At 41.6% G+C, this 11799-nt stretch overlaps 1 protein-coding gene across 4 annotated transcripts in view; it reads right to left on the bottom strand.

The window, feature by feature from the left end:
- Positions 1-5140: 5140 nt before the first annotated feature.
- Positions 5141-11799, bottom strand: part of hiw (MYC binding protein highwire) — a 146262-nt gene continuing 139603 nt past the window's right edge. For all 4 annotated transcript variants that reach the window (XM_028187449.2, XM_028187451.2, XM_028187452.2 and 1 more), the window contains exons 72-73: positions 6046-6154; positions 5141-5328 (exon numbers count right to left, since the gene is read on the bottom strand). In XM_028187449.2, the coding sequence (XP_028043250.2) occupies positions 5207-5328; positions 6046-6154 (231 nt within the window). In that variant the 3' untranslated portion in view covers positions 5141-5206. The remainder of the gene's footprint in view (positions 5329-6045; positions 6155-11799) is intronic.

Below are 11799 nucleotides of genomic sequence, written 5' to 3'. Positions count from 1 at the left end.
TATATATTTATTTAAAAGATAACAAGTTGACTGTTAATATGATTGGAAAATACACGCCGGATATATTTAGTAGCTGGTGCTTCCGATGCAGTGGTAGATTCAATAAAGCACTATTCTTTTTTGGTCAAATGTAAACTCTTTCAAGCTGAGCCTCCTCTTTCCCTTTAAGCTCGCCCACCAGTCATGAAGCCAGAATAACCACTTAAGACCACTGGCAAAGTGAGCAATAAAATATATTGGAAAATATGTCCTTACAGATCATAATCGCGTGACAGCTCACACCATCCTTGACACAAAGTCAAAGTTATCACAGCTGTATTGGCGGCAAATATCTTTGGGCCTAAGCCCAAACACTTCACGACAGATATAAGAAGTGCTATGTACAGAATCATGCTCAAAGCATGCTGGACTGGCCGATGGCTTATTACACTTTTACGGCTTATTCTTTATTTTATTTCAATGATTTATACATAAATCACTTAACAGCCGTGGCAAATATTTTACTTATTTATTTATTGCTTAAGTGGATGGACGAGCTCACACCCCACCTGGGTTTAAGTGATTAGCGGAGCCAATAGACATCTACAGCGTAAATCTCGCCACCCACCGAATAAAGTGTTAAAAAAACTTGACAAATTACCAAAATTAATGTGGAATAAATAGTAATTGCTATTTTTAATGTCTTAAAATAAGTTTTCGATCTTGAGCACTGATTCAGTGAGTTAAAATAAACCTTGTGTTGCGAAATAATCACTCATTAAACTGAGGTAAAATTCCGAGATTATTGAGTTTTTGTAAGGCGTTGTGTCGGAAACATTCCACACAAAATAATAATAAGTATATTTAGCCCCCCGCATATCCAATATCCCTAACAAAAAGGCTCTCTCCGGCCGAGAATTGACAACTAGGCGAACGCTATACTATACAAATAGGTCAAGGCTAAACAATTATTTACGAAAGCTAATTTCCGTAACAAAGACAAAAGGAAAATCTACAAATAAAACTCCCGATTTATTTTTCATCCTTTATTGTAAATGTATTGATTGATCTTAAATAAATACTAAATATTTGTTACCTACACATGTATTAGGGATGCGATGCTACAAATCCGAATTTAGTTACGGCTACGATCCCCATTAAAATAAATGCTGATTGCATCTTAGCAAACGTAAAACATACTGTTTGGAGAGATTATGACGTTGAGACGGTGATATTTAATAATGTATGTAGGTTAATTTTAATGAAAACATCGATATTTTAATGGGTTTACATAGACATTCAACACATACCTAAATCTAGTAGTAAAAATATGATTACGTACTAATAAAAAAAAATTAAACGAATACACCAAAGTTACTTCAATTCTAACACAATCCTAAAATAAACTAATATAAATTAACTTGATACGTATTCCTTAATAATAACCTACTAATAGAAATTCCATTGTCATATAAGAATATCGTGTAGACACATACTTAAATCTACTTGTATAAGCGTGAATATTCATAATTATAAATAGTAAATACGTACATTGATGTACTTGTTAAGTTACCAATCATAAAGGAAGGGAATGAAACTTCGAAAGTATATTTGTCATGAAAAATATTGCCATTGATGCGGATAAAATAAAAACTCGCACGTTATTTTCCCGTACAAATTAATTTCAATTCGACAGTCGACGGTACTAAAAATATAAATATATATATATAACCGCATTATAACTCATAAACGCACACGGTAAAAACATCTCAAAATTCTATCATAGGATTTTTATGTTTAGTACTTAAGTTTAAATAAATAATACCTACATACTTCGAATAATGGATAATGTAATAATAATCACACATACCTATTGTAAAAGAGACGAATTGGATTTTTAATTGAAGCAGGACACGGCGACGTTTATAAACGTACATAATGAAACTACGCAATGTTATATATTGATTACGTTAACGCACATTCATTCCAAGCGATATAATTGTATAAAATGACATGATTAAAATCTACCGCTTATATTTGCGTTTTAATAGATTTCAAATACGCTTATAAGCATGAGACCTCTACCTCCTCTTTACCGCCCTCTAAGTCGGGAATATATTATATTATTTGATGTATTTGGCAATGCAACTCATAGTATGCCAATTTCAATATTCCAGAAGCTTCTGTTGTCCATACTAGATTCCGTCATCGGTTTCTCTTTGGGGGCTTTTAATTAACGATTATTTAGATGCGTGGCATTAGCGACAAAACCACCCATTACACTCCCTGCATAATCTCAATATTCTGTTGCATATATTTTAATTGTGATGAACAATAAACATCTATGTTTATATATTCATAGTGAGTTATTGTGGCTTTATAAGCCCGTTACAAGAAGATCGTCAAAAAGTTTTATTCATATAATAATAAAAAGAATAAAACCGTATGATAATGCTCAAATAACGGGCTTATAGAGATCCGAGTGGTTATTTAATGATATCGTATTTACTGAAGCGACCGCGGCCTTGTAAGTTGTACGTAAGAGTTCCCGTGTACTCGTTATCGTCAGACTATGGTGTCGTTCAATCAAAGCCAGAAAAATTCTAAATAATCACATTAAATAGTTGTAAATCGTATGTATTTTATAAGCGGTTTCCGAGATAAGTGATAATTGAACCAAATTCCAAAATTTCGGTAATTACTATTGGACACATCGCTCGACGCTCGATGGTAACATCATTCGGCCTTATTCTGTCGCCGAGTATTCGTGCGTCTCAATTCGAACGATAGAATGACCATGCTATTGAGACTTCGACCTCATGTCTCAAGGCGACGGCAATCGCTTTGTACAAGGGTTATCGCTGTACAACAAAAGAAATGATTACAATAGTTTTTAATTTGAATATCCGAGATGAATGTATGGGGTTGTGGTGAACGGCATTGCACGCATTTGACTTGGATTTGTTAAGCTCGACTAGCTAAGCTAAGCTAAGCTAAGCGACTCGATCGTTAACTTGTATGTGTAATTGTCAATTGCTTTGATTACGTACGTGTTTTGGAATCAGAAAAGAAGGTAACCTTCAAAATTGATGATATCACACAAAACCGGTATTTTCGATGTCATTAATGATATTAATATTTAAAAAAATAAAAAAATTCTTCAACTAAAACTAAATGTGCGAAATTTAGATATTTTACTACGATGGCTGTTATCAATAAATTGTAAAGAATATTTTGGAAATATTTTCTTCGACCAACCAAACCGACTTTTGCATGTTTTACCTACATCGTTCTCTATCTCTTTCGCACCCGAAAAATTGGCAAATATGCGACAAGATAATCTACATTCGCACATCCCTTAAGCTAGGCATATTAACACTTACATACATTAAACATTATTTTCTTCGCAATACCCGCGTATAACATTTATCACTTTCTAATTCTTAAAGACAAACAAGGACGGATGGCTTAGTCCGCCCGCCTAATATTTCTTATATCAATTCCAGTCGATAAAAAAACTAACGTCATTAAGTCTAAACAAAACTATTGCGTAGAAGGTAAACGAAAATATTTCTTAAAAAATAACTTGCTTTCAAATACCCGTCTTAATCAAAGACATTTCCGTAAGTTCGATAGATACAGTTTAGGTTGTACAATATTTGACTTATGGCGCGAATTGACGAAGAATGAAAGATAGGTCTTGTGATTTATGCTAGGCATCCTATCTCAGTCTTAATTCAGAAGTACTTCAGTTACTTTCGTTTTATATATAACATATTTGTTTGTAAATTACATTGCCAGTAATGTACAACAACGATGCCCCTGAAATGAGATATGTTTCTTAAAAAAAAAAAACAACAAATATTTCCAATTTACTATAATATAACGACTTAAATATATGATATATTATATATCGCCATTATCTATTTTAAATTGGGATCTTTGAATTCATCGTTGTTCAACGAAGCTTTAGATTTATGGTAATTGAATAAAAACGTTATAGTTGAGCGAGTGATTGAGGCCTTTATTAACACATCTCCGCCGAGAAATCAATTTTGCAAAATTCTTGAAACAAGCTTAGGATCTTACTGGATCATTATCTTCATACGATTTACATTCGGATAACATCGTGAGACTAATATTAAGAAGAAAACTAATAATCATAGAAAGCAAAAAATATAGTGTTATTAACATTAAAAATCGTAGTATCTGGATCCAGGAAATTTTGTGAAAAGAATACTTTAAAAAAAAACCTCTTTTTTTGTTTGTTTGTTGAAAAGGCTAATTTTACAAATGGTTTCATAAATTATTCTGTTTCTTATGTAGGTTTTTTGTTGTTGTTGTTGAAATTATTAAATTTCATTATATCAGAATTAACTAATTATTAGCCTGTAGATGTCCACTGCTGAACATTGGCCTTCCCCAAGCCTCACCATCACGACCGGTCTTACATCCAGTCGATTCCAGTGACCATCGACAAGTCTTCGATTTACCTACCCACGTTACACCTTCTATATGGTTAGTACGACAAATTTGTATATAATTGGAACAATTTCCGTTCATTTGGCGCTAGGGGCGCTGTTCCAACTTCATACAAAATCGCCCTACTTGAGACATTTTCCGAATTACTTTTAATCAGAATTCCTTTCGATGAAATAAACATGACATCAGACCGACTTTAGTTTGGTTTAAGGCAAGTATCAAATCAATGAGCATATTGAATTCGTTAATGGTTTTTTTATTGCCCTTATAGACAGACGAGTATACGGCCCGTCTGGTGGTGAGTGATTGCCGTCGCCCATGGACATCAGCAATACTAGGAAAACCAAGCTGTCTACTGTGAATCAAAAATTTATCAAAAATGAACTGACTTGCGAAGACGTTCAAACTAGAAGTCATATTGTAATCATATCGACGCTTGAAAGGCAAACGTGGCTAAGCGACAATGCGTGAACTTTACAGTAGACTAATTTAAAGTTCAAATACCTGAAAAAAATTATATTTTAACGAATTCAGCTGTAGGATTGAAATGATTTTAATAGACCTAGAAATATTTTTTTTTACGCATCGAATATGGTTATTGCCTATCATTTATGTATAAAGCAGTCATTGCCGCTTAGTCACGTTTGCCTTTCAAGCGTCGATATGCTAGATACACAGATGTGGTAAAAGAAGCAGTTTCGCAGCGGAGGTGTGTTATAGGGGCGCGTGTGTGACCATGTTGGGTTTAGAAGCCTTGCGCGTGCCGACACACGCCGCAGCCGAGCGCGAACTCCTCGCCGGTCGCCGGATGTTGCACGTGCAGGGGACACTCATCCGATGTACCCGGCAGCTGTTCACCTTTAGGACCTGATGCAATACAATAACATATTCCTCATATTAATATACAAGATTCGATATTTTTCTTCAACGCACAAAATATTTATGCATAATTTCAAAGATATATGTACATATCGACGCTTGAAAGGCAAAAGTGACTAAGCGACAGTAACTGCTTTGTACATAAATGATAGGCAATAACCATTTTCGATGCGCAAAAAAAATATATTTCTAGGTCTATTAAAATCATTTCAATCCTACAGCTACTAGCTAGATTCTACTACAGCTGGATTCGTTAAAATAATTTTGTTTTCAGGTATATCAACTTTAAAATAGTCTACTGTAAAGTTCATGCATTGTCGCTTAGTCACGTTTGCCTTTCAAGCGTCGATATATATTATTAATATTTTATTAAAGTCAACAAAATCAAAACAATTTTTTTTTTCAACATAAATGAAAGTACATACTTGTTGAAGGTCAAAAAGAACTACCGCCAATTCACAAAAACAAGCCTCCGTCCTGAGAAGAACTGGCAAGAAACTCAGCGAGCATGTCTTATTATTTTTAAACTTAAGTTTTTTTTTTTTTTAATACTATTTTTTTATATTCATTTTTACAAGAGGTTTTATAACGTAACAATTATTGCAATACTGAAACGCCCGGAGCGAGCAACTCAACTAAACATTCAATGATATGCTATAATACAATACGTAACTTATATAGGAATGTAGTTTAATTTAAAATCACCTGCTGGACATTGAGGCAACAGGTGTCGCGGTATGTGTGTGACGCGCTGGAAGTCGTCGTGGCAGGCGTTGCAGAAGTGCGACGTGCCGAAGCAGAAGAACACTGCAACCTGTCCATAAACATTACTAGTAAGCACATATTCGGTGGAGCAGTAGTTAGCGACGCAAACTGTTACGACGAAGGTCGTGGGTTCGATTCCCACATCGTGTGATGAACAGGTTTGTTTTGTTTTTTTGTCTGAATGTTTATTATACTCTACTAATATATAAATCTACAGTGGTTTTTACGGATGTTCCGTTATAACTACTAAACCGATTGACTTGAAACTTAGTATCCATGTAGAAAATACATGTACTTAATGGATGGGTTAATATTTATATGAGTGTTGGACTCCTTACACCAGTTGCGGAGGCGTTAATGACGAGAATCTTTGTGGGGGTGAGAAATAATAATGTTAATTTTTAATGCCCAACGAAGCGGACGGGTACAGCTAGTTCCTATAAGTGGGGGAAATTTTATAATCCGCCGTCCGCACAATCTTCGTAAAAAGGGGTACAAAGTATTTGCTTCACGTATTAATACATAGATATTAAATTCAGATGTTTGTGAACAACCGGGCCGCCATCTGTTTTAGCACATTAGCACGTGCAACTTTGGTGCCATATAACTAGTCAGGTCATAAGTATTGTCACACAGTAAAAACTTTTCTTTTAGAATGCTGGCCACAAAAAAGTTTATTGAATTCGAATTTCGAATTGTTCATGAAAATAAAAATGTATACTTTTAGAATTTTACTCATTTTTAAATATGGAGTGGACGCTTAAAGAAGACCGTGTTGCAGTTATTGCGTTGCATCGTTGCGGTTACACGCCAATTCAAATTTTTAACATACTGAAAAATTTGAATATAACAAAAAGATTCGTTTATCGTACCATCAAACGATACAATGAAGACTCTAGTGTAGATGACAGGTCAAGAAGTGGTCGCCCTCGGTCTGTTAGGACTCCAGCAGTGATAAAAGCTGTGAAGGCGCGAATTCAAAGAAATCCCAAACGTAAGCAAAAACTGTTGGCCCTTCAGATGGGGTTAAGCAGAACCACGGTGAAAAGGGTGTTAAATGAAGACTTAGGGCTTTGGCGGGAAATATTTTTTTTGGATGAAAAATTTTTTACCGTAGAAGAGAGCTACAACAAACAAAATCATATGGTGTACGCACACAGTAGTGAAGAAGCGAGCAACCGTATTCCGCGTGTCCAACGAGGTCTTTTTCCATCCTCGCTCATGGTATGGTTGGGAGTTTCTTATTGGGGCTTAACAGAGGTACATTTTTGTGAGAAAGGTGTAAAAACGAATGCAGTTGTGTATCAAAATACAGTCCTGACGAACCTTGTGGAACCTGTTTCTCATACCATGTTCAATAACAGGCACTGGGTATTCCAACAAGATTCGGCGCCAGCTCATAGAGCGAAGAGCACACAAGACTGGCTGGCGGCGCGTGAAGTCGACTTCATCCGGCACGAAGACTGGCCCTCCTCCAGTCCAGATTTGAATCCGTTAGATTACAAGATATGGCAACACTTGGAGGAAAAGGCGTGCTCAAAGCCTCATCCCAATTTGGAGTCACTCAAGACATCCTTGATTAAGGCAGCCGCCGATATTGACATGGACCTCGTTCGTGCTGCGATAGACGACTGGCCGCGCAGATTGAAGGCCTGTATTCAAAATCACGGAGGTCATTTTGAATAAACTTTAGTGTCATAAGAATCTATGTTTTGTTAAGTTCATTTTGGTATATGAATGGTTACATAATGAATAAACTTGTTTCAATTATTTTAAATTAAACATGTGACAGAATTTATGACCTGACTAGGTATAAAAGATCTCATTCCGATAGAGGCACCCGTCACGTGCGGACGTGCTCATCGTCCACTCGATCGCCCGGTCTTTGTTCGCCCGGCTTTTGTTAGCCCGGCCATTGTTCGCGCGGCCTGTGTTCGTGATACATCTGCCGACCAAGTGTGTTTCCTGGAAGCTTTTATTTGTTTTGTTTTAGTTATTTTTGTGTTCGTGGAACATTTGCCGACAAAGTGTTTTCCTGCAAGTATTTATTTGTTTTGTTTCTTTTTGTAATTTCTGTTTTGTTGTGCTTTTTCTTTGTCCTGTAGTAATCGCGCCGCATTGCCACCTGTGTTCAATAGAACCGCTCAGGTCCGAGAAGTTGGGGCCTCGCCGCAAGGCGAGTGTTTCAAGACCCGGGGCCGCCCCACCTGGGTACTCAGCGATCATGGACGCTGTATTCGCGGAATTCCTCCGACTTCGCCACCCACAGCTCGCCTCAGAGTTTCTGGCCTTCAAGGCCAATCACACTGCGAGCCCTCTCGAGGACTCCGCCGCGCTCGCTGCTCCTGCGTCGCCTGTACCTGCGTGCAGAGCTTCTGCATTGAGCACCGCAGCCTCTGTCGTGCCTGCCGCTCCCGTGTCGCCTATACTGGCGAGAAAAGCTGCTGCGTCGTCCGCCGTGACCATCGTTTCAGCTGAGCGATCATCCGCGGCCTCCGTCGCGCCCTCTAAAACACCTACACTTGCTCGTAGGTCGCCTGCACCCGCCTCCTCGTGCTCCGACTCTGACTCGGACATGGAGGTCGACCTCGCCCCCGCCTCATCGACGGATGGATTCACCCTGGTACAGAAGGGTAAGAAGCGTGCCGCGGAGTCTCGAGCTCCCGCGGCCGCTAAAATTAGCAAAGCCGTGAACGCGTCGCGCCCCCGCCCTCAGACTCCCGTTGCGCCCCCAGCCCGTGCCACTCCGTCGCCGCGTCCGGTGGCACAAATTAAAACCCAGACCCCTCCCCCGGTTATCCTTCAGGAGAAGGCAGCTTGGGATCGAGTTTGCCTGGCCCTTAAGGCCAAAAATATAAATTTCACGAATGCCCGTAACCTCGCGAACGGCATTCAAATTAAGGTTCAAACACCTGACGACCATAGGGCCCTCTCTTCTTACCTCCGTAAGGAACGTATAAGTTTCCATACTTATACGCTCCAGGAGGAGCGCGAACTCCGCGTTGTAATACGCGGAATCCCTAAAGAGTTAGATGTAGAGCTCGTCAAGGCCGATCTGTTAGAACAGGGCTTTCCAGTGAATTCTGTGCACCGTATGCACACCGGTCGCGGTAGGGAGCCATATAATATGGTTCTAGTCACCCTCCAGCCTACCCCCGAGGGTAAGAAAATCTTCAACACACAGACCGTCTGTAGGCTCTCCGGTATCGCCATCGAAGCCCCCCATAAAAAAGGCACTCCTCGCCAGTGCCATAACTGTCAATTGTACGGGCACTCTTCCCGTAACTGTCACGCGCGCCCCCGATGTGTTAAGTGTTTGGGCGATCACGCCACGGCCCTCTGCGCTCGCGACCAAAAAACCGCGACGGAACCGCCTAGCTGCGTCCTGTGTCGAACACAGGGTCACCCCGCGAATTACCGTGGTTGCCCCCGAGCCCCTAAAATAAATCGCCGCGTCGCCCGCCAAAACCGCCTCCGAGCTTCCGGCCCAGACATCAAAGCCTCGGCACCCTCTGCGTCGCAGGCTAAGCCAGCGTTCGTTCCGGCGGCGGTGCCCAGTGTCTCGGCCTGGGCAAAACCGCTGCCGTACACGAACACGGCTACAACTCCCTCCTCCGCGATTCGTCCCGCCCCCGCGACTCGTCCCTCTCCCGCGACTTGCCCTCCGACCGCGTCCGAAAATCTCGCTTTAGCGATCGACTTCTTTCAGTCGATCAACTTTGAGCGCGTTAACGCTTTGGGCGACGCCATTCGCGCTGCCTCCACTGCACAACACTTTATCGCCGTTGTGCAAGAATACGCCGACGTATACGCGTCATTAAATACGTACGTCCTCCCCTCACTCCGCCGGTAATCAATGGCGTATATAAGTAGAATAAAGCCCCTATCCGTAACGATAGGATTTTTTAACGCTTACGGTCTCGCAAATCAACGTGATCAGGTTTCTGACTTTTTGCGTGACCATCAAATTGATATCTTTTTAGTGCAGGAGACCCTACTTAAGCCCGCGCGCCGTGACCCTAAAATCGCGAACTATAACATGGTCAGGAACGACAGGCTCTCTGCCCGTGGTGGTGGTACCGTCATTTACTATAGAAGAGCCCTGCATTGCGTCCCGCTTGATCCTCCCGCGCTCGCTAATATCGAAGCATCAGTGTGCCGAATCTCACTGACGGGACACGCGCCGATCGTTATCGCGTCCGTTTATCTTCCACCGGATAAGATCGTTCTAAGCAGTGATATCGAGGCGCTGCTCGGTATGGGGAGCTCTGTCATTCTGGCGGGCGACCTAAATTGTAAACACATCAGGTGGAACTCACACACCACAACCCCGAATGGCAGGCGGCTTGACGCGTTAGTCGATGATCTCGCTTTCGATATCGTCGCTCCGCTAACCCCGACTCACTACCCGCTAAACATCGCGCATCGCCCGGATATACTCGACATAGCGTTATTAAAAAACGTAACTCTGCGCTTACACTCGATCGAAGTAGTTTCAGAGTTAGATTCAGACCACCGTCCCGTCGTTATGAAGCTCGGTCGCGCTCCCGATTCCGTTCCCGTCACGAGGACTGTGGTGGATTGGCACACGCTGGGCATCAGCCTGGCTGAATCTGATCCACCATCGCTCCCGTTTAACCCGGACTCTATCCCGTCTCCTCAGGATACCGCTGAAGCCATAGACATCTTAACGTCACACATCACCTCGACATTAGACAGTTCATCGAAACAAGTTGTAGCGGAGGACTTCCTTCACCGCTTCAAATTGTCCGACGATATTAGGGAACTCCTTAGAGCTAAGAACGCCTCGATACGCGCCTACGACAGGTATCCTACCGCGGAAAATCGTATTCGAATGCGTGCCCTACAACGCGACGTAAAGTCTCGCATCGCCGAAGTCCGAGATGCCAGATGGTCTGATTTCTTAGAAGGACTCGCGCCCTCCCAAAGGTCTTACTACCGCTTAGCTCGTACTCTCAAATCGGATACGGTAGTAACTATGCCCCCCCTCGTAGGCCCCTCAGGCCGACTCGCGGCGTTCGATGATGACGAAAAAGCAGAGCTGCTGGCCGATACATTGCAAACCCAGTGCACGCCCAGCACTCAATCCGTGGACCCTGTTCATGTAGAATTAGTAGACAGTGAGGTAGAACGCAGAGCCTGCTTGCCACCATCGGATGCGTTACCACCCGTCACCCCGATAGAAGTTAAAGACTTGATCAAAGACCTACGTCCTCGCAAGGCTCCCGGTTCCGACGGTATATCTAACCGCGTTATTAAACTTCTACCCGTCCAACTCATCGTGATGTTGGCATCTATTTTCAATGCCGCTATGGCGAACTGTATCTTTCCCGCGGTGTGGAAAGAAGCGGACGTTATCGGCATACATAAACCCGGTAAACCAAAAAATCATCCGACGAGCTACCGCCCGATTAGCCTCCTCATGTCTCTAGGCAAACTGTATGAGCGTCTGCTCTACAAACGCCTCAGAGACTTCGTCTCATCCAAGGGCATTCTCATCGATGAACAATTCGGATTCCGTACAAATCACTCATGCGTTCAACAGGTGCACCGCCTCACGGAGCACATTCTTGTGGGGCTTAATCGACCAAAACCGTTATACACGGGAGCTCTCTTCTTCGACGTCGCAAAAGCGTTCGACAAAGTCTGGCACAATGGTTTGATTTTTAAACT

Source organism: Bombyx mandarina, chromosome 01 (genome assembly GCF_030267445.1).
Source record: "Bombyx mandarina strain Sakado chromosome 01, ASM3026744v2".
Lineage (NCBI taxonomy): Eukaryota > Metazoa > Arthropoda > Insecta > Lepidoptera > Bombycidae > Bombyx > Bombyx mandarina.
The sequence above is the reverse complement of the archived record's forward strand: the minus strand, read 5'-3'. Positions and strand labels throughout refer to the sequence as shown.